The sequence below is a fragment of the Chelonoidis abingdonii genome, chromosome 5 (assembly GCF_003597395.2).
Source record: "Chelonoidis abingdonii isolate Lonesome George chromosome 5, CheloAbing_2.0, whole genome shotgun sequence".
In the NCBI taxonomy this organism is placed as follows: domain Eukaryota; kingdom Metazoa; phylum Chordata; order Testudines; family Testudinidae; genus Chelonoidis; species Chelonoidis abingdonii.
The window spans coordinates 66,161,864-66,183,904 of record NC_133773.1 but is presented as its reverse complement, the minus strand read 5'-3'; the positions used below and the strand labels follow the sequence as shown (position 1 = coordinate 66,183,904).

The window sequence follows — 22,041 nt, the reverse complement described above, 5'->3', positions numbered from 1 at the left end:
TTATCTCTAACAGACATTCTGCTGCTTCAGATACATAGCCTTTAACTGCCAGCCTTATTTGCTGGGTTGTCACCAAGTCCCCGGGTGATGCTCTGGCACTGCTCTCCACAAAGCCAGTCAGGACTTTGGAGAGCCTCCTCTCCCTTGGAGGAGACTGTCTTTAGGGCAAGAAGCTCACATGGCTTCACCTTCCTGGGTCTCACCTTGGAGCATTCAGCATCCTTTGCCCCTTCGTGCACTTCCCACAGCAAGTCCTCCCAGGTGGGGTCCTGGGAAAGCCAGAGGGTCCTACCCGCACCCTCACTTCGCAGTCAGACGTGACTCTTAGCCAGCCAGTAAAACAGAGGTTTATTAGATGACAGGAACAGGGTCTAATACAGAGCTTGTAGATACAGCGAACCAGACCCCTCGGCCGGGTCCATTCTGGGGGGCAGTGAGCCAGACCCTCACGTCTGCCCTCACTCCTCGTCCCCAGCCAGCTCCCAACTCCAACCCCCTCCTGCACCTCCTTTCTGGCCTTTGTCTCTTTCCCCGGGCCAGGAGGTCACGTGAACTCTTTGTTCATCTTTAGCCATCCCCTTGCAGGGGGGAAGGGCCCCAGTCATTTGTTGCCACGAGACAGAATGTCAGCCATTTATGCATGCTGGAGACTTAAAAATGCATAGGGGAAACTGAGGCACCACACAGTATTCAGAGGAAACATTAACAACAGTCCCAATTCATTACACTGGTGTTTTTATCCTATGCTATTGTTTTTGTTTTTTCACTTTTTAAGCACAAAACACTTCATTTATTTTTTGCATTTGGGCTTGTGATCTGCTTTAGTCCTTATTAACCTGTGCTACAGAAGCAAATTAAGATAGGTAATTACATATGAAGGGATTTATTTTCAGAGGGAATGAGCACCTGCAGCTCATATCAGCTTCAACTGTATTTGCAAGGACAGTAGAACCTCAGAGTTACAAACACCTCGGGAATGGAGGTTGTTCCTAACTCTGAAAAAAACACTATGGCTGTTCTTTCAAAAGTTTACAGCTGAACACTGACTTAATACAGCTTTGAAACTTTACTACGCAGAAGAAAAATGCTGCTTTTAATCATCTTAAGTTATCTGAAACAAGCCCAGAAACTTCCCTTATCTTGGCAATTTTTTTTTAAATTTGCCCTTAATTTTTTTAGTAGTTTACATTGAACACAGTACTGTACTGTGTTGTCCCCTCCACCCCTCGGCAGCCGCCTGACTACGTACTTCCAGTTCGAAATGAAGTCTGTGGTTGACCAGTCTGGTGTTTGTAACTCTGAGGTTCTACTGTAAAATCAGGCCCAAAGTTTCTACAACTTATTAACCATCCAGAGCCAGCCTCTAAGGCAGTATAACAGACTAGGTGGACTTCCCATGTAGGCCCATTTCTACATTCTGAATACTGAAATATATATGTACAATAGTCAGTGTGTGAGAAAGACGTGAAAATATCTAATACACTGTGCATTCTTATAAACCTGACTACTTAGGAGCACTTAACACCACTGGATTGGCCACCTATGATATTATAATGAGTGGCTAGGAGTACCATTTATTACAAGACACTGTTTTCAGTTACTTATATCTTTGCCAAACTTTTAACCATTTCGACTGAAATGTGCGACATCTGCCTCAGACTGGTTTTTTGTTGTTGTTTTTGGAAATTTCAGTCAAAAAAGTTCAGTCATTTCCAAGAAAGAGGCTAGGAAACAATACATTGTTTTGCCCATGTTAAAAAATTCTGGTGATTTTTTACTTAGAAAGCTCCAACACCTCCAATGCTCTGAATCAGGAATGTGAAACTTAGCAAGGGATAGAGTTACCAGACAGCAACTGTGAAAAAATGGGACGGGGTGGGGGTAAAAGATGCCTATATAAGAAAAACTCCCCAAAAATGGGACTGTCCCTTTAAAAAGGGACATCTGGTCACCCTAGCAAGGACTGGCCTTTGTGTCAGAGATGTGTCTTTTGTTGTCTTTGTAAAAACCCACCCACATTTAGCCAAGTTATAAACCTTTGGAAAAATCACAAGTTATAAGCTTTTGAAAAAAATTGCAGTTTGCATATGTTCAGTAGAGACCTGGATTTTCACAACTAAAATCTCTCAAGATTCCATCCTCATTGAGCATGCTTCAGACTCCCACCGCTCCTAATGTTGACCAGATTGCACGTGTGCCATCATGACAGAGTAAGTGAACATGCTTCGGCCCAGGGATACAGGGGCAAAGCCCAACTTCCCCTGTTAATTGCTGCACCAGGCCAGGGTAGGGCTATACACCAGAACTGAGTGCAAGGAGACAACCTATCACAGGCTTTCAATAACCCCCAGCTGCTCCCAAGAATGTGGAGGAGGAAACCACCCACTAGCTAAATCCAAGACTAATTTCATTGGCCTTAAGAAAGAGACTACTTCAAAGTGAATGTAAGACATGGATAAGAATAAGTGGATGGGACTATCCAATCTGGATGCATTGTTCAGTTTGTGGTAGTAAATAAGAGATGTCAAAATACACAAAAATATCCACAGCAAGTTCCAGTGCATATTTCACTGAGATGAGCTAATATCAACCAACAGTGACAGCTATGCTGTGCAGCAGAAAACAATAGTGGAATTTACTGATTTTTATTAATGTTCAGGTAACAGCTAACCCATGTGACCACAGGATTACCCTACAATTATTCTTGTCCTCTCCCCTCCATCTCATACTACATCACTCATGAATTACATACATCTTGTTTCCAGAAAAGTGAATGTATGAATAGCCATTTCTCCTCCAGAATTAAAAAGAAAGGTCTCAATTTCCTCTGCACATTTTGTGTTTATATCTGATTAATATATGTATTAACCCATAGTCTTAAGAAAATGTACAAAATTAGAACAGGAAATAAAAATGATCAATTGACACAATGCTGAATAAAAGACTCTTCTCATCCCGACTCAACAGCTCACTCTCATTCCTGTAAGCATAACCCATAATACCTCATATTAGGATTATCAGATCCACGCTCTGGTGGACCAAAAGAATGAGGTGAGTCCGATGCAGAGCTGAGGATCTCACAACACTCTGCCAGTAGCCCCACCATTTTAAACCATGTACTTCATATGACTGCAAAGGCTACACAATCACACAAGGAGAAAACAATTGAGCTAATCTGCCAGGGAAACATGCCCATCATTACTACATTGTATTTTAAAGCAATAACTTTTATCCATTAGACTGGATTGTGCACACATGAATCCAGTGTATCCTGCAATTCATGAGTTAGTCATCATGCATGAACAATAGTGTATAAATATAATGGTTATTTCATACCCCAGTTTTCAAAGGAAGATAGGAATGGGCTTTTTGAATTTAGTTAATACAGTGTTAGCATTCCATAGTTAAATAAACAAACAAAAAAACAAGACAAGGAAAAGATACGGTTCTCAAAGTGACGTTTAAATCACTCATATTGTACATGCTGTATATATTTACATAAACTAGTTTTAACAGTAGATGTCTAATTTCCAAAATACAATATGGAGACAGTATGGATAAATGAGCATTATATGAGAACCTTAACATCTGTACCCCTTGACTTTTTGTTTAAATACATAATCTTAACACTGAACTATTATTAATATTGCTTTGCATTTCCTTGGCTTTTTAAAAGAAAACAAGACACACAAAAAGCTCATGCATTCTAGAATTTAAGTGATCTGAACCAGACTTTGTAGTACACACCTAATTTTGATTAGTTCTGGGGTTTAATCTTCATAACTCACTGATGTATGCAGTGTAGTTGTAGTGTCGGTTCCAAGATATTAAAGAGACCGAACTTCTGTTGGTCAAAGAGAGAGAACAAGGTTTTGAGCCACACAGATCTCTTCTTCAGGAACAGAAAACCTGCATAACACTTTCAAAAGAGGGGCCTGGGAGATGGAATTCATGACTCTGATAGACACTAAAAATCATGGACTGAATAGTCACACTGAATTTATGACTTATTGCCACATTCTGTAACCCGCTACCCCCTTTTGTTTTTGGTCCTATGACTGTAGAAGTGTTACTGGGCCACTCTACCTTGAATGGTCCCTTAGAATATGTGCTAATTCCTTACGCTAAGCAATCTGTTCCACCTTGCATTTAACTGTAACACTTGGCGTATATTTACACTGGAAAGAAAACCGCAGCTGGCCCATGCCAGCTGACTCTGGCTTCTGGGGCTTAGGCTGTGGGGTTATTTCACTGCAGTATATATTAACGGGCTCGGGCTGCAACCCAAGCTCTGGGACTCTCTCCACCTCACAGGGTCCTAGAGCCAGGGCTCCAGCCTGAACTCAGAAGTCTACACTGCAATTAAATGGCCCCTTAGTCAGAGTCAGCTGGCACACTGCAGGTGTCTAATTGCTGTGTAGATATCCAGACATGAAGAAGAGTTCTGTGTAGCTCAAAAGCTTGTCTCTCTCATCAACAAAAGTTGGTCCAATAAAAGATATTACATCACTCTAATAACTCACTGTGGAAGAAGTGGCAAATTTAAAGCTTTGTGTTTTCTATTAATTTCGGTATCAAGATATTTTTCTGCAGCAGTGGGCTAATAGAGCAACAATACATCTGGAAAATAAGTAACTATAATGGTAGGAACTAAGGGTATATCTACACTGTTTTAAAACCAGCAGCAGCAAGATGGAGCCCAAGTCTAAATATCTAGTTATCTTTAGCACCATAGCGTGCAGCAGCGGCTCCAGGCACCAGTGCAGCAAGCACATGCCTGGGGCGGCAAGCCGCGGGGGGCACCTTGCCGGTCCCTGCAAGGGCAGCAGTCAGGCCGCATTTGGTGGCTTGCCTGTGGGAGGTCTGCTGGTTCCGCATATTCGGCAGCAATTCATCGCTGAAGCTGCAGGACCAGCAGACCTACCACAGGCAAGCCGCTGAATCCGCGGGACTGGGGACCTTCCGCAGGCAAGCCGTCAAAGGCAGCCAGCCTGCTGTACTTCGGATGACAAAAAAGCTAGAGCCGCCCCTGATAGTGTGAGCCTGAGTCTGTAGACCTGGACTCTGAGACTTGCTGCCTCAGCTTTTAAAATGCAGTGCAGACATACCCTAATTTAAATTCTTACACATAGAGCTAAATCCTGTGAATCAATGCGACACTTGCACTCTGCCATTTGAAAATTGTTCGGGCAGGTCAAGCTGGGAAAGAGTATCCTAGGACGTCACAAAGGGGGATAGGGCTTCTTTAATAAGATATAACATTTTGGCATATGCTAATAGGGCCTGCTCAGCAGTGATTTTTCAAATCAGAACATTTTCATATTTTCTTTACTCTCAGTTTCTGTCACCTACCAACAAAAACTATGTGCATTTTTTTTTTAGAATAGCAAGAAAAAAATTTATATCTTGAAACTTTGAAGTTCTTCCCTCACCAATAACTCACTAAGCAGTTTTGAGATTTTCCCTCCTGTTTTCCAATGAAATCACCTCTGAGCTGAGAAGAATCATTGAAAGTTTCAAGCCAAAGAAGAAACTTTCATGTTATGAACATGTGACAGACTTAAGCTTACATCAAGGCTTTCATTTTAACTACTGCTTTTGTTAATACAAAATATATATATAACCTTGTACTAGGATTATGTCATGAAATACGATTCTTCTCATTTTACATGCATATGGTGATCTTGCTAGGTTATGTTTTCTGATTTATCAAGGTATCATTTGAGAGTTTAATTTCTCACTCCTATTTTCAATTTTAAAAATTATCTAGAATATATTCCTTACAGTGAAATTCTTTATCCACGTGATTACATTAATCTGAAATAACAATATTAGAGTATAAAACAGGCACAATTTATAAACATTTTGATTTGCAGGATAACAAGTTTATCCTTTTTTCCCCACCACCCACAAGAAATTACTGCATTTTTTTTAGACTCTTACTCTATTACTACAGCATACCTAAAGCCTTGAAAGAATATTCTTAGAGGGAAAAGTGGAAGGAATGAGGAGAATAATGAAGATGACAACAGGGTGAATACTAGCACCAAACACAACTTTATCATTTTCAATTCAATTTGTAATCTTACAAACATCCTCAATCAGACCTGGTAGAACTTATCTGAGAGAAAGAAGTAGCTCAGTCTCCATGATATTTCAACCTTTTCATTAGTATCAAACTCTTAGTGCAGCATGTACAACCAAGAGTTTGGTAATGTGAACTCTTTTATAAGGAGAATGAAACAAGGCCATTAAATTCATTACATTCAAGCTTAACAGCATGAATCAATATAGTTTTCAATAACACGTTCCACACTATGTCTGCTACATACTTTATGGAAGTCTATTCAACTTTTTGTGAGGCATTTCTAGATTAATTTCTGCTTTTCTATGCATTTCAAAGTCACTGCATCTTACCTACACTGAATGCATGAATAAAATATTTCCATATAAAGTTTCTCCCATCACATCCTTCCAGTACTTTTCATCTCTAAATATGTCTCATACACAGTACACCATTTCTGTGTACTGTATATTCTACTACATTACATACACATGCATGTCTATACACATTCACGCTATCTGTAAAAACCTTTCTGAATTATTGAAGAGACTGAAAATTGTACTGCATAAACTGATAAAGCTGTAAGTATTAAATAACAGCACTAACTGTTAAATTAATAATAACTAACTGAAAATTAATTACAGTTTCCAAGGTTTTTCTTTTATAAGAACAGTCTACCAACACTAATTTTTTGACACTTGAGACTCAGACTCATAAGATTTGCTGTTCTCACAAACAACAAAGAGTGGGTGCCTATGGGATTACAGCATGGCAAAAGTGTAGCTGACTCATGGGATCAATTATAAAGCACGAGTACTTATGGCTTTTGTTCACTCTAGTATTTTCACCAATAGTTTTACATTTTTAAGCAATTAGTGGGATGATCATATTGTACATATCACCAAACTAGTTACTAAGGCATCCTCCCAGGCTAGAAAAGCTACCACATTTTAGCACCACACACTACTGAACAAGCTTATCCCCACCATCTTCTATAATATAAGTCACTCAATGTACACCTGATGTATGTTTTTGAAAAGTTATGAAATACACAAGAGAAAAGTTGAAATAGAATGTTTATAAGCCTCAGCCAAGACAGCTGTCTTAACATTTTTTAATTTAAAATTGAACAATTTAAAAGAATCAAGTGATGTATGTCTTTTCTAAACTAACACAGTATGAAATACAATCATTTAATAAAAATTTTAATATTGTCGCAGGTGCAACTTCCCCCGCCCCCAAATATCACCATTAAATACAATCATTAAAGCAGATCAGCAATAAAAGAAGCAGCTCCAATTTAAAAGCAGTTAACTGTGACAGGTTATTCATAGAACAAACAGAATTTGCAATACTTACTGAATGTTTCTCCTGCTGGCCCATAACTCCATGGTTAGCTGGGATCGCTAGTGGTTTCATAATGAACAAACATATGCTGAACTGAATTTACACATCATGTACCAATTTTTCATGGATGGAAAGTCACCCTCTATAGCATTACATTACAAAAAAAAGTGGGGAGGAACCAAGCTGGAGCTTAAAGTGTCACCACCACTAAGCTCAAACAACCTCTCACACTTGTAATACAGAAAAGCAATCCAAACAACAGCGTTCGTCTCCATTTTTGTAACACTGAAAGTCTAAGCATGTCAGGATGTAAGGAGTCTGATGAAGCCCTAAACATCCAGCATTCTTCCAGAGAACAAGATCATTCCCTGAGACTGAAGAATGGGAGGAAAAGAAAAAGGAGGAAAAACAAAAAAAAGCTAAAATGGCTGACTGCACAGAGACTCCCTTAAAAAGGCTTAGTACAGTATTATCTTAGTCAGGTTGTCGGAACCAGCCTCTAGAATTCAGCCAAGCATTGTTAATAAACCTGCTTCATTTGCAATCACACACACACACACACACACACACACCCTACACAGCACATCCCAAAAAATCAGGGCAGAGCATGTGCATAGGGACCTCCTCCCTGGCTAATAATGATGCTGACAGAGTGGTGACCAGTGATCTCTGTTCCACTCAACTAACCAAGTTTGCACAATTAATCTTAGCAGCATGACATTGATGGACATTTAATTTCATGATGTCCGACCCTCACACTCAAGGCAAGCATGTCTACTACCAAGAGTCAGCAACAGAAATACAACACAGTTACACACACAGAAACCTAGAGAATCATGAGTCTGAATGTAATATGCCAATATAATTACGTTATTGTGCTTACTTTGGAAGACCATGGCTGCAGGCAGTTGGCATAGCAACGCACAAGGAAAGCCATTTCCTGGGTAGAAAGAATGCTTCCTTTTCTAAATAAAAAATTCCTCTTAGGATACAAACGGCATTGCTGCTTCCTGCAGAAAGCAAAGACACTGTAGTCTGTCTCTTAACCTGCACAGACAGGCACTCTCAATGCAGTTCTAGTGATGTAAGTCGATTTCTCTCTCTCTCTCCCTCCCTCTCCCTCTATACATGGAAATTTTGACTCAAATGGAAGACATTCCTTGAGACTCACCCCCTCAAATACTTAAACCATTTCACCTCATTAAGGTAGAGATGGACAAGTCAGATAAAGTAACAAGCTCTTGCCTGTATTATATCAGCTTCTGTAGGTCAAGCAAGTCCCAGATAGAAGGAATCCACTGAAAGCTCGCTCCAAAAGTGTGTAACTGAAGAGAGGGTGGGAATAAGGAGCAAGACTCTCTTCAATACAAGCTCTAGACTAAATATGATTTTTCACCCAGGTGAAGATAAAGAAATGTGTTAGACAACACCTTCTCTTTCCCACACCCAAACATAAAATTGCTGCACAGCTGTAAAACATCTCTATCAAGTATTTATAAACAGCACACTCGACAAGCTTTCATGGATTTTGAACACTTTAAACACTACTCCAAATGCAAAATCTATGGACTGGTATAGGTAAGGTCCTGAATTTCCACAGATACCAATACCAATCTTTTTGGTACTTCTACATGGAAATTGAGTAATTTCCATTGAAACAAAAAATTTATATCCAGGAGATATAAAAAGACTAACTTTGACAGTTTCAATAATGTACTTCTTGTATGAAAAATTACATTTTAAAATGGTGCAGTTTACCCAGAGACTCCCATAGACAACATATTACTTCCAGTTTTATATATGCAGCAGCGTGCTATAGAGAAGCTATAATGCGACAGGGAAAACACTCAAGCAATAAAATAAATATAATCTGCGTACAATACAAATTTTTGGAGGGTCACAAACTGATGACAGTGGAGACCAAGTGATTGCCAACAAATAGAACCTGCTGCTCAGCCATTAAGCTGTCATGTTGCTAGAATTTGATCTCTGCTACACATTTACAATCAGAGACCACCATTGATGAACTAAACAAGGAACTTTTTTGCTGCTGCTCTTGTAAATATATATATATATATATATGTAGTCTATGAAGCTAAAAGCTATTAAACATGCATAAACACACATGAATCATGAATCTTGAAAAATATTAACATGTATTCTGCAGCTGTCTCCACCAAAATAACTCACCCTATGTTAATTAGTCTAACTTGCTACATAGTGATGATTTTCTGTACTGACACTGACTGCTGACAAATTAGGCGAAGCCAGGGGTCAGCAACCTTTCAGAAGTGGTGTGCTGAGTCTTCATTTATTCACTCTAATTTAAGGTTTCGAGTGCCAGTAATACATTTTAATGTTTTTAGAAGGTCTCTAAGTCTATAATAATAACCAAATTATTGTTGTACGTAAAGTAAATGTGTTTTTTTAAATGTTTAAGAAACTTCATTTAAAATTAAATTAAAATGCAGATCCCCGGTGGCCAAGACCCGGGCATTGTGAGTGGCACTGAAAATCAGCTCGTGTGCCGACTTTGGCAAGCGTGCCATAGGTTACCTATCCTGGGGCTAAACACTCTGTGAAAATTAAGTTTAATAAAGAAGGATTCTGAGACAACTAAGAGCCACAGTGTATTTGATAACATTATTTTACGGAGAAATTATTTCATATCAGGACCTTTTTAAAGGGAATATATTTACCTTTATGGGCCCGTCTAATATAGCATACATCTCCTTGATTTTCTAATATATACTAAGAGCAGTTCTTTAAAAGCTGAAATATGTAAGTTCTTCCTGATACAACTGTTTTATAAACAAATTTCTGCAAGGGAAAAAGCATGGGTATTTATAGTATTTTGTAAATGACTGTAACATTCTTCAATAATTAACTAAGAATTTTAAAATGTTAAATTTACGTTTCATTCTTGCAAATGCTGAGCATGAGCATTTGTAAATAAAGTTCTGCCCACTGATACTGTAAATTATCCAATTTATGAAACTTATAAAAAGTAAAACAAGATTATGAAGTAAAGCAAAAATATTACTTCTTGTCAAAGTAATTAAAAAAATACTTCTAGTCTGGCTTGATGGCCTTGTGGTTAGTGCCCTGCACTAACGTGAGATTGATAGTTCAACTCCTGTCTAGCAGGTGATGGGAACTCTACCAAGGCAAAGCATTTCATGCCTCGATGAGGAAACAGTGCACCACAACTAGTTATATATTAAACTGTATGTGTACATGGTACTTTACTATCTCACTTAGAAGCAAAACTGATGGTCCCCAAAAGGAGTCTACTCTAGCCATCCGTGGTAAAACCCTTGAGAGAAATAGGAAAATATGAACAAAAAAATTAGAAGGATGGGAGAAAGACAGAATTCTCAGTCAACCATACTACCCGCCCTCCATCTTAATTACAGAAAATTACCTTGTCACCAACAGCAAATCTCCACTCTCACATGAGAAAATAAAGGACTGACTTTATAAAAGGATGGGAAACATAACAGCCTAGCCAAATAGACCCGTAGTTACTGAAGTAGTTTCAGTAGCTAACACTTCCATGGATTGCAAATCTGATAAGACTGTCATCTCTTAAATTAGCCAAAAACCTGTGTCACCGCCCTTGCTGTAACAAACTAATAAAACAGTTTACTGTTTCATGTGCAGGGTATTTAACTATCTTTGGTAGTTACTTTGTTGCTTAACAACATGTGTAAAACATAAGATATCAAGCCTCTTGTTTCTTTCTCTCCTTCCCCAAACCCATCTCCTGAATATCAAAGCATCTTCATATGCAGCAATTTTATCTACAATTTTTTAACAAAGTAATTAAAATCCTGTAATGACACTTTACATAAAATGATTAAGGCAGAAATCCAATCAATATTTTATAAGTTTTAAATCCTATTTCAAATATAATTGGAATTCATTAAAGGACCTCTTAAAAAGTTCACATATACTGGAAAGTATCCTATCTTAGATAATAATGAATAGTTAAGTAAAATGCAACTTTGCTTTAATAACATTTTTCAGATGATGGCTAAAGATGAAAGGGAGCCAAAAGCAACATTCAAGCCAAGTTTAGTTCTTAGTGTTTTGTTTTGTCATACGGTAGTTATGAGTCTTTTAGTCATCCAACACGAGTTTTACAGTCCTCCTAGAAAAATTGCGCTCTGCAGAGAAATTTGAAAGAGATAAGTGGAAAGAATGGAAAATGAGGTCAGGGACAATATGCAATGCAGGTATAAGTGGGAAGAAAGGGAGACTTGTTAGTTAGGAGCAGACATTATCAACACACCAAATTTTCTGAATCTAGAATAGAATATCCCTTTAACAAGATACCTGTTTTTTATCCTTTTCACCAATTTTCAAAATCTGCGGAACACCCAATAGTAGTACATCATCTTAAATGAATTAATGAAAATGTTTCCTCCTTAATATAGTGAAAGGCAAAGGACAAGTGTAAAAATTTATTTAAAAAAAAAAAACTGTTTTGTTGGACACAAATTTCCTGGTGCCCACGGGAATATCAAACTATTTCTATACCATTTTTCTCTCTCCCACCTAGCCTTCCCCAAACAATTTGTCTCCTAGGATATGGCTGATAGGAATAAAAAGGAGTGGGAGGGGAAGAAATTTGCTCTGAATGCTGCAATAAGGTATACGTTTAAATGTCTCATATACCACACAGGTAGAGCCCTGCAAATCTGCGGCTATCCGCTTTATATCTGCAGATATCCACATTCGTGGACCATGTCTGCAGACTGTGGATAGATGTAGATCCAAATTTTATATCTAGGAACCCTGCAAATCTGTGGAGATCCACTTTATATCTATAGACCATGTTTGCAGATCACAGATAGGATGTAGATACACATTTTGTATCCATGCAGGGCTCTGCACACAGGGCCTTTTCCTCTAACATGCTGTAGTAAATTTAGAATTCACATAATGACTACTTCAAATTTACCCACAACTTTTCTCTAAACACTCAGAAAACTTCACTGAAAAAACAGTTACGTACCTTTTGTAACTATTGTTCTTTGAGATGTGTTGCTCACGTCCATTCCCAGTAGATGTGTGTGCACCATGTGCGTATTCACCAGAAGGTTTTTCCCCTAGTGGTACCCACCAGGTTGGCTATGAAGCCCCTTAGAGTCGCGCCTTCATGGTGGTGAATATAGGTCCCTGCCGATCTGCCGCTGCTTCCGTTCCTTCTTGCTGGATACTCCAACAGAGGTCAGGCAGGTGGGTCTTGGAACGGACATGAGCAACACATCTCAAAGAACAACAGTTACAAAAGGTATGTAACCATTTTTTCTTCTTCGAGTGACTGCTCATATCGATTCCAAGTAGGTGACTCTCAAGCAGTCCACCAAAGGAAGGGGTTGGAGTTTACCAAGTCACAGACTGCCCCACTCTGCCAAATGTGACATCATCTCTAACCTGCTGAGTGATAGCGTACTGCAATATAAAGGTGTGAATAGATGACCACGTCGCCACTCTGCAGGTGTCTTGAATAGGACCCTGCACCAGGAACGCTGCAGATGAAGCTCACGCTCTTGTGGAGTGCGCTGTTAATGCTTGGGACAGTATCTTTGCTAGGTAGTAGTACACCTTGATACAAGCTGTGAACTATGAAGAGATCCTTTGGGGTGACACCGGGAGCCCCTTAATCCATTCAGCAACCGCAATGAAGAGCTGTGTCAATTTCCAAAATGGCTTTGTCCGCTCAAAGTAAAAGGCTAACGCTCATCTGACATACAGGGAATGGAGTATCTGTTCCTGGTTATTAGCATGTGGCTTAGGGAAGAACACTGGAAGAAAATGTCCTGATGCGTGTGAACTGCTAAACTACCATTGGGAGTAAAGGTGGGTGAGGCCACAACTGCACCTTGTCTCTATAAAACACAGTATAAGGGGGCTCAGACATCAGTGTCTTGAGCTCAGACACGCTTCTGGCTGACATTATAGCCAGTGAGAATGCCACCTCCAAAAAAAGGTAAAGTAGAGAGCACGTTGCTAGGGGATCGAAGGGAAGGCCCATCAGCCTCCAGAGCAACAGGCTGAGATCTCATGGGGGAATCGGTTGCCTTACTTGAGGGTACAGTCTATCTATTCCTTTGAGGAAGTGACCAACCATGGGGTTAACGAATACTGACCGTCCAGCTGAGCCAGGATGCAAAGCCAAAATAGGGGCCAGGTGCACCTTTACTGATGATACCACCAGGCCCTGCTGTTTTAGGTGAAGTAAATAGTCCAGGATGAAGGGAATCAATGACTGTAGTGGAGGAGTGTCCTTCTGCAGTAACTTAAATCAAAAACCTCTTCCACTTAGCCAGAGAAGTGGCCTGAGTGTATGGCTTTCTGTTGCCCAGGAGAATCTCCATAACCAAGTCTGAGCATGCAAGCTCTAATGGGTTCAGATGTGGAATTTCCATACAGTGAGGTGGAGACACTCTAGATTGGGATGCTGGAGATGGCCATAGTCCTGCGTGATCAAGTCTGGGACTAGGGGCAGAATTATAGGTATGTCCACTGACAGGTTTACAAGCATGGTGAACCAGTATTGATGTGGCTATGCTAGTGCTATCAAGATTATTGATGCTCCCTCTCATCAGACCTTCAGCAGGAACTTGTGAACGAGTGGGAAGGGCAGGGATGCATATAGCAGGTGCCCTTTCCGAGAAAGGTGAGCCCAAGCTGTGATTCAGAAAGGAACAGAACTTCTGACACTTTCTGTTATGCCGTGTCAGGAATAGATCTATCTGGGGAAATCCCCACCTTTGGAAGATGTTGATTGTGACATCAGGGAGGAGGGACCACTCGTGACCATGAAAGGACTTGCTGAGGTGATCAGCCACTTCGTTCTGCAAGCCCGGGAGTTATGATATCTCCAGATGTATCGAGCGGGCGATGCAGAAGTTCCACAGCCTGACGGCTTCCTCACACAGATGAGACGAGCTAGCACCACCCCACCTGTTTATATAGAACATCGCTGTGGTATTTTCTGCCAATACCAATATGAATCTGCCCTGTAGATGAGTTTGAAACGTCTGGCAAGCGAGGAGAACCGCACACAGCTCCCTGACGTTGATGTGCAGCGAACATTCTGCCTGGGACTAGAGACCTTTGGTCCTGACTCTTCCTAGGCGTGCCATCCCCCCCTGCATCCCAATGCTGATGCTTCTGTGACAAGGGACAGCAATAGTTGAGCCTAAAGAAGGGTAGTCCCACAGATATTGCTTGTAGGTCAAGCCACCGCTGGAAGCACCTGAGGACTCAAAGAGTGAGTGCGACCAATCTGTCTAGGCGGTCTTGATTTGGCCTGTATATCTGGGCCAGCCAAGCCTGTAGGGAACAGAGACGCAGCCTAGCATGATGTACCACATATGTGCAAGCAGCCATATGTCTGAGCCGTTTCAGGAAATTTCATGTCACAATAGTGGGGAATATTCTGAGAACCTCTATGATGGCGACCATGGTGAGGAAGCAAGGTTCTGGGAGGAATTCCCTGGACTGACTGGAGTCTAGGAGAGCGACGAGGAAACCTATCCTTTGTGGGAGTTATGGTTGACTTTGTCATGTTCAAAATAAGGTCAAGCCTGTGGAACTTTGTGTGCATCAGGCTCCCGTGGGCCTCCACTTGGGCCCAGGAGCAGCCCTTGATTAGCCAGTCATCTAGGTATGAAATATCTGCATTTGCCGCTTCCGCAGAGAGGCTGCCACAACCACCATGCACTTAGTAAAGATCCGGGGGCTGTCAAGAGGTCGAAGGGGAGGACAGTAAATGGATAGTGGGTGTTGCTGGCCATGAAATAGCAGAACCACCTGTGGGATGGGATTACGCACACATAAAAGTACGTGTCCTTCAAGTCAAGAGCAGCATACCAGTTCCCCGGACCCAGGGAGGGAATAATGAAAGACAGGGAGACCATGCGGAACTTCAACTTCTTCATGAATCTGTTTAGGTTTCACAGGTCTAAAATAGGCCTGAGCCCACCCTGGGCCTTTGGGATTAGGAAATACTGGCAGTAGAACCCCCTGCCCCTGAACTCCAGAGGAACCTCCTCTACCACCCCACATTGCGGGAGCATTTGCTCTTCCTACACTAGAAGTTGCTCATGAGAAGGGTCCCTGAAGAGGGAAAGGAAGGGTGGGTGGGAAGGTGGGAGGAAATACAACTGGAGAGAATATCCCAACTCTATCATGCTCAAGACCCATTGGTCAAGCTGATTTGAGCCCCGGCATGGTAGAAATGGGATAGATGATTCACAAAGGGGAGGGGAAGGATCTGGGATCTGAACTCGTGCATTGCTTCGGGCGCACCTTCAAAAGTTTGGTTTGGAGGCTGAGGGCTACTTCACTGTGCCTTGGTCCTGGTTAGAGGAGGACAGAGGGCCTCTGCCTATTACTCCTGCACTGCTTCCTACTATAGTCCTGCCTAAGAGGAGCTGGGCGGGGGAGAGCAGGGGGGACTGGAGTATGAAGACCCAGGGGACTTCAGGGTTGCCTGCAAGTCTTTCAGGCTGTGAAGCCTAATGTCTGTTTGCTCCAAGAAGAGTCCTGAACAGTCAAAAGGCAAGTCCTGGATCGTGTGTTGGACTTCAAATGAGAGTCCCGACACTTGAGCCATGAGATCCATCTCATGGCTATCGCAGTTGCCATCATCCAGGTTGCTGAGTCCACGGAGGCCTGTAAGGAGATCCTCACAATAATCTTGCCCTCCTCTAGGACAGCTGCGAACTCCAAGCAGGAGTCCACCGGAAGTTCCTGAAATTTGGACAGCATGTTCCAGGAATTATAGCTATAGCCACTAAGGACTGCCTGCTGGTTAGCAATGGGAAGCTGGAGCCCCCCCAGTAAAATACACCTTCCTTCTGAAGAGATCCAGCTTCTTCACCTCTTTAGATTTAGGAATCGGACCCAGTTGTACCTGCCTTTCTTCCTAGTTGGCCACTTTCACTACCAGAGTACCCGGCTGAGGATGAGTAAACAGGTGCTCATACTCCTTAGAGGGCACAAAGTATTTCCCCTCTATCCCTTTTGCCTTGGGGGTGGGGGGAGGCAGAGAGAGAGACAGGTGTTTGTCACAACACCTTAGTGGTGTTACAGGCAGTCTTCATGAGGGGCAAAGCTCTCCTCAAAGGACCTTCAGGGTCCAGAGTGTCAACCACAGAGTCAGTCTCCCCGAGACCTCCTCTGCCTGCATGCTTAAGTTTTGAGACACCCTCCTTAGCAACTCTTGGTGTGCCCCATTGACCATGGCAGGCAGTATGATGGAAGTGCCCGCCACTGCTTCATCCAGGGAAGATTTGGAAGATTCCCCCAGGGGTTCGCAGGGATCCCCTTGTGCCAAAACACCCTGAGCGACGCTGGGAGTAGTGCTGGTTCCTGGGCCTGTGCCCATCTCGGTACCGGCCCCGGTGCCAGGTCCCACAGCAGACTCTGTGCCGATCTGCATACCCATGTCCTGCCCTAGCGGAGGATACCGGGCTATCAATGTTGATGATGGTGGGATCTATGCTTCCGAAACCACGAACCACGATCTGGACCCTAGCCCTTTGGCATGGTGGTAGGCCCACAGGGTTCAGAAGAGCCATTGAGCCGGCGCCTGCCACTGCAGAGGCCAAGACATCATGGGTAGCAGCTGCCCTTCCTCCTGCCACGAGCGGTGCCAGCTTCACCTAGAGGCATAAGACTCCACCTCCGAGTCCAACAAAAACACTAAACTCGGCAACCAAAGTGGTGCATAGCAAGACGGTGCCAGGAAGTAGTACCAAGGTGAGGGGAAGCAGTGCCTCACCATCATTGGCTTGCTCCTAGAGGGCATGGTGCCTGTTTATGGCACTGGTGCCATTGCGGGTGCAGATGCGGGGGACTGCACTGATATTGTTATGAACTCTCTAATCTCAAATGCATCCGGTGTAGACGGAAAGTTTATATCCTCCTCCTGACACTTCCACATCGGGGAGTCCACTAGAACCAGACTCAACAGACCGGAGTCAATGGTGCCAACTGAGTTGGATCAGGGTGTCCCGGAGAAGAAGTCCACTAGGGGATCGTTTGCTGTTAGCAAGAAAGGGCTGCTCCAATGACTGTCACTGGTGGTAAAAAGGAACTGAAATGGCAGCAGGTCGACAGGAACCTATAAACACTGCCATGAAGGTGCCACAGGGGGGCTCCACAGCTGACTTGATGGGTACTGCTAGAGGAAAAACCTTCTGGTGACTGTCAACGTGTTGCGCACACACCTACTTGGAATCCACATGAGCAATCACTCTAAGAAGAATAAATAGATTCATAGAACTGGAAGGGACCTTGAGATGTCATCTAGTCCAGTCCCCTGCACTCAAGGAAGGGCTAATTATCTAGACCATTCCTGATAAGTCGTTTGTTTAAGAACAGGTTAGACAAACACCTATCAAATTCACCACAGAGTTTTTCCTGTTAGAATGTTATTACCTCAGCCAAAACATAAAGGATTAAACATGATAAATATCACCACTTTACCTTTTAAAACAGACAAGCAATGGCATTATTAAATTAACAAAGCTCATTGCAATCAATTAATATCCTGGCAACACCAAAGCTACACTTACTTCATTGTAATGACTGCTATTTTGATAACCTATTTACTAAGGTTACAGAATGTTTGAACAAATGCCCTTATGTTGAGCTATTACTGCAGATGAATCTATAATCCGGATCTTTAATATAATGACAAGGCCGGAGTACAGTCAGACCAGTGCCTCAGCTGGGCTTGATGCATTGTGATCTGCAATCTTCCCTTTGATTACAAACTGATTTGTCACCTTGTATACTCAGCTCTCCGTTTTTAGTAGAGAAATCATTCTTATCTTTGCATGTCATATTCCTCAAAACATCAGCAAAGCGCAAAGCGTATAAAAAGTATTCTAAAACCATCATCAAGTCTTCATTTCTGACAGCTGACAATTGCTTTAGAACAAAAATATGAAGCAACTGTGGAACTGCTTGTGGCACTCTTTGTAATGAGTGTTTGTGTCCCATTTTCAGGATTTATAATTTAGCTGGAAAAACCTACTTTAGATAAAACCTTCCCACAAAGACTCAGCAAGCAAAAACACTTTTGTATTTTATTTTTAATTATGGTTTATTCCAAATAAGTGTGTTTTTGCACTAGTGACCTTTTTTCTATTCACTGTTTTACACTCCTGTAACTCATATCATGATTCCACTGTCTAAAATTTTATTTTAAAAGATTATCTAAAGCCTATGCCATTAATATTTGATATAACCTCTATGCTATTCAGTCATTTATGTAAAAAATTCATGTATTCTGACTTTAATTTTATATACATTTTCCATAAAAGCAAATTTTTACCATCTACATAAATCTAGATGGAGTTTAATACTGTATTATTAACATTATTGGTTTTAAAGGAAATATAGATCTGCTTTTATTATTACTGTTAAACACTAAAAATGTAATAATAATTTTGAATTTACATTTCTGGCCAAAAAGGCACACAGAGTTTTAAAAATAATTTTTCCTTCAACCACTATTTTACAATAACTGCTGTGAAAACAAACTATTTCTTCGCAATATTTTCTTCCACTATACAAGCAGTTTGCTTCTCTGTACTAACTCTGTGCTCCTATAACGAAATCTGTCCTTGACTAGTTCATTCTGAAGTGGATGGCTATTTTCTGGATGTCAGTAATTACTGTGCAGAAAGAGCTTTGTTGCTTTAACTGTCTCCTTTCCATATCCAAACAGATAATTGGAGTCTCATTGAGTCTGGATGGCTATGAGGTCCATCCTATTATTTAGCTGGTTCTCTCATCTTGGTAGGTGGAAAGTAGTCACAAGAATGTTCTAATCAGATTGGAAAACAAGGATCTCAGTGACAGCATAAAAACACTAGGACTACCGTGCCTTCTGCTTTCTAACTGTGAAAAACAGCAGGGTGTGTGGTGTAGGAGGGAAGGCATATATGACTCTCTGAGGCCAAGTTTGATTTAACACCGGAGAACCCTGAGTCTTGTGTCTCGAAAAGAATTTGGCATTCCTCTTTCGGCGGAAGGATAAGGCTCAGTAATGGAGACCCAAATCTCCATGTTGTTAGCTTGAAAGAACATGGGATAGGACACTCACTCCACTGGATCCCTATCTTGTCTTCTATTTATCTGCTATGGAATTGAGTTCTCCAGAGATGTGGAAGTGCCCAAATGAATTTTTAGCTTCTTCTCTACCCCATGCATAAGAATTTCCTTGTTGAGAGTGGATGGCAGTGTACCTCCTTCTTTGTTCATGTACACCACAGCTGTCCCAGTTGACTGTTGTCATGAGGATACAGTGGTAGAATATTTTTGAGAACCAGGTGGATTGCCTTGAACTCTAGCCAATTTATGCTCTTCACTGCTCCCTTGGACCAGAGTATTAGTGTTAATTATTGAGCACCATAGGCTCGTCACCCAGATGAGATGGCTTCCTTTATGACTGTAAGCCTGATTGTTTTGAGAGAGTTCAGACTTGATCCTTTCCATTTGAGACCACCAAAACAGAGAGGAAATGACCTTGTGGGCTACCAAAACGTTCTTCCAGAATTAGGTGGAAAAAGAAGCAAGTGTCTGTCATCTCTGGTCATCCTTGGAGACTTGTTCTCTCTTACCCCAAATTTTAGTAAATGGGACATTGTTTCTAACATCTGAGTATGCCTAGTTGGATTTTGACTAAGAAGAGAGGTATGTGAAACTCTTATTACATACCCGAACCAACTCAGTGTAGTGTTTAAATGGAAGGATGTAGTTACCCCAGTTAAGTTAATAAGCTGTAATGCACCTTTGTCTCTTTAGAGGAACAAATTAACCTTATTATTTCCCTGAATTGTGCAAGAGAGGGCTAGACATTGCAGAGCACATGGTTTTGGTAAAATTCAGGACTGAGAGTGCATTGAAATCACCTTGCTAGTAGTAGACAAGGCTGATGGAAGCAAGAGTGGGGTTATAGACAGGCTGCTGGGGTAAGAGCTGCTGAAGCAGGAATGTCCAGCACACGGACGCTTCAGGGTGCGACCTGCTTGCTCATAGGCTGGTTATGAGCATACCAGGCAGAGAGCTTCACCAGCAGAACATCGTAAAGGTATCCAGGGTTGCAGGGCAAATGGTGACTACTCTTCACTGGATTGCCCCCTCCAGTAACAAGGTCAATGAATTCAAACATCAGTAACAAAATATAGTTATGCTATATTAACAATTTTAACTTATTTAAAAGAATACTAAAACAAACACTTTGCAAATTCTATAATCTATCAGTGAAAAAAAAAGCAAGTAACATCTTAGTCCTACCAAACACAGAAATTGTGGTTGTCTAGTTTTAATTCTACACCGTTTTGTTTTCTGTTATTTATTGTCAGTATGGTTACTGGTATGGTAACTTTAAGTATCTTTCCTCTACTGTCATGGATATTTCCAGATCTTTCAAAACTTACTAGGTAACTTGGGGAGGTGAAAAAACGAGTGAGATATAATAAAAATTAAAAATATAAATTGACATTTTAACAAATTATTTTTAGTGCAGTATACCCCAGTTTTCATATCTCAGCTATGTTCATTGAAATATACAGCACAATTGGTTGTGCTGGTTATGTGCCAAGCAGCACTAAAATTGTACTGAATCTCTCTGAAAGTTTAGCCAGAAAAAAGACAATTTCTAGATGAACAAAAAAGAAATCTGTGAACATAAGTTACTCAATCATACTAAAAGCAGAAAAAAAAAGAATCCTGTGGCACCTTATAGACTAACAGATGTAGAGGAGCATGAGCTTTCGTGGGTGAATACCCACTTTGTTGGATGCATGTCAAATATACTACAAATACCTACACCTGACACTTAACTAAACTCCATATTTTATTAATTTTATGTGGTCATCTTAACTCACTTCAGAGATATGGATTAAAATGAGTTTCTACAAATTCATGAGAATTATTTTTAATTGTGTGGTAGTACAAGATACACATAGCCTTTTGAAAAATTAGAAGTTTATTAGTGCTCTGATACACATGGATGAAGTTTACAAACTTTATACATGTCATAGACTTGGTCCACACTGATAAAAAGTGCCCGCAATATATTTGTAGAAGTTTGATTTACAAATACATTTCTAAGCATTTGAAAATGTACTGACTGTGCACACTGCAATACTACATTTTAATTTTTGTTTTCAGTCTCAACATTTCTGTTAGTAACAATTTCTTTACACTAAGGCTATTTCTTCATTGAAAGCTACATGTAGATTGAAGATTTTTTTCCCCCTAAAGGGGACATTAGGTAAAATTTTTGAAAATGCCTAAATCTTATTTACAAAACTGACTTAGGCACTCAAAAATTTTATTTTACATCTTTATTTATGGATAAAGAACTCAAATGGTAACTGATTTTTGTTCAACACTTACACTAAATATGCACTTGTGGACATGATGAATTTCTGTCCAAAATTTTACCAAGTTAAGACTCTTTGGAAACAAAGATTTATAATGGAATGTGTATCCATGTTTAATAGTAGATGTGATGTCACTCAGCCAGAGGAAGCAGCACTCTGAGTTGCAGACATCCTAAAGACTTTAAAATTTTGTTAAAACACAATGCT

The 22,041-nt window shown here is 40.9% G+C and overlaps 1 protein-coding gene across 8 annotated transcripts in view; it reads right to left on the bottom strand.

Moving 5' to 3' along the window:
• Nucleotides 1-22,041, bottom strand: part of RAPGEF2 (Rap guanine nucleotide exchange factor 2) — a 324,533-nt gene that overhangs the window by 108,878 nt on the left and 193,614 nt on the right. Inside the window, exon 1 of one of the 8 annotated variants that reach the window (XM_032803449.2) lies at nucleotides 8,295-8,363. The exons of 6 other annotated variants lie outside the window; for them this stretch is intronic. In XM_032803449.2, the coding sequence (XP_032659340.1) occupies nucleotides 8,295-8,348 (54 nt within the window). In that variant the 5' untranslated portion in view covers nucleotides 8,349-8,363. Of the gene's footprint in view, nucleotides 1-7,423; nucleotides 8,084-8,294; nucleotides 8,364-22,041 lie in introns of those variants that run through there. One more of the 8 variants, XM_032803448.2, reaches the window with a different exon arrangement.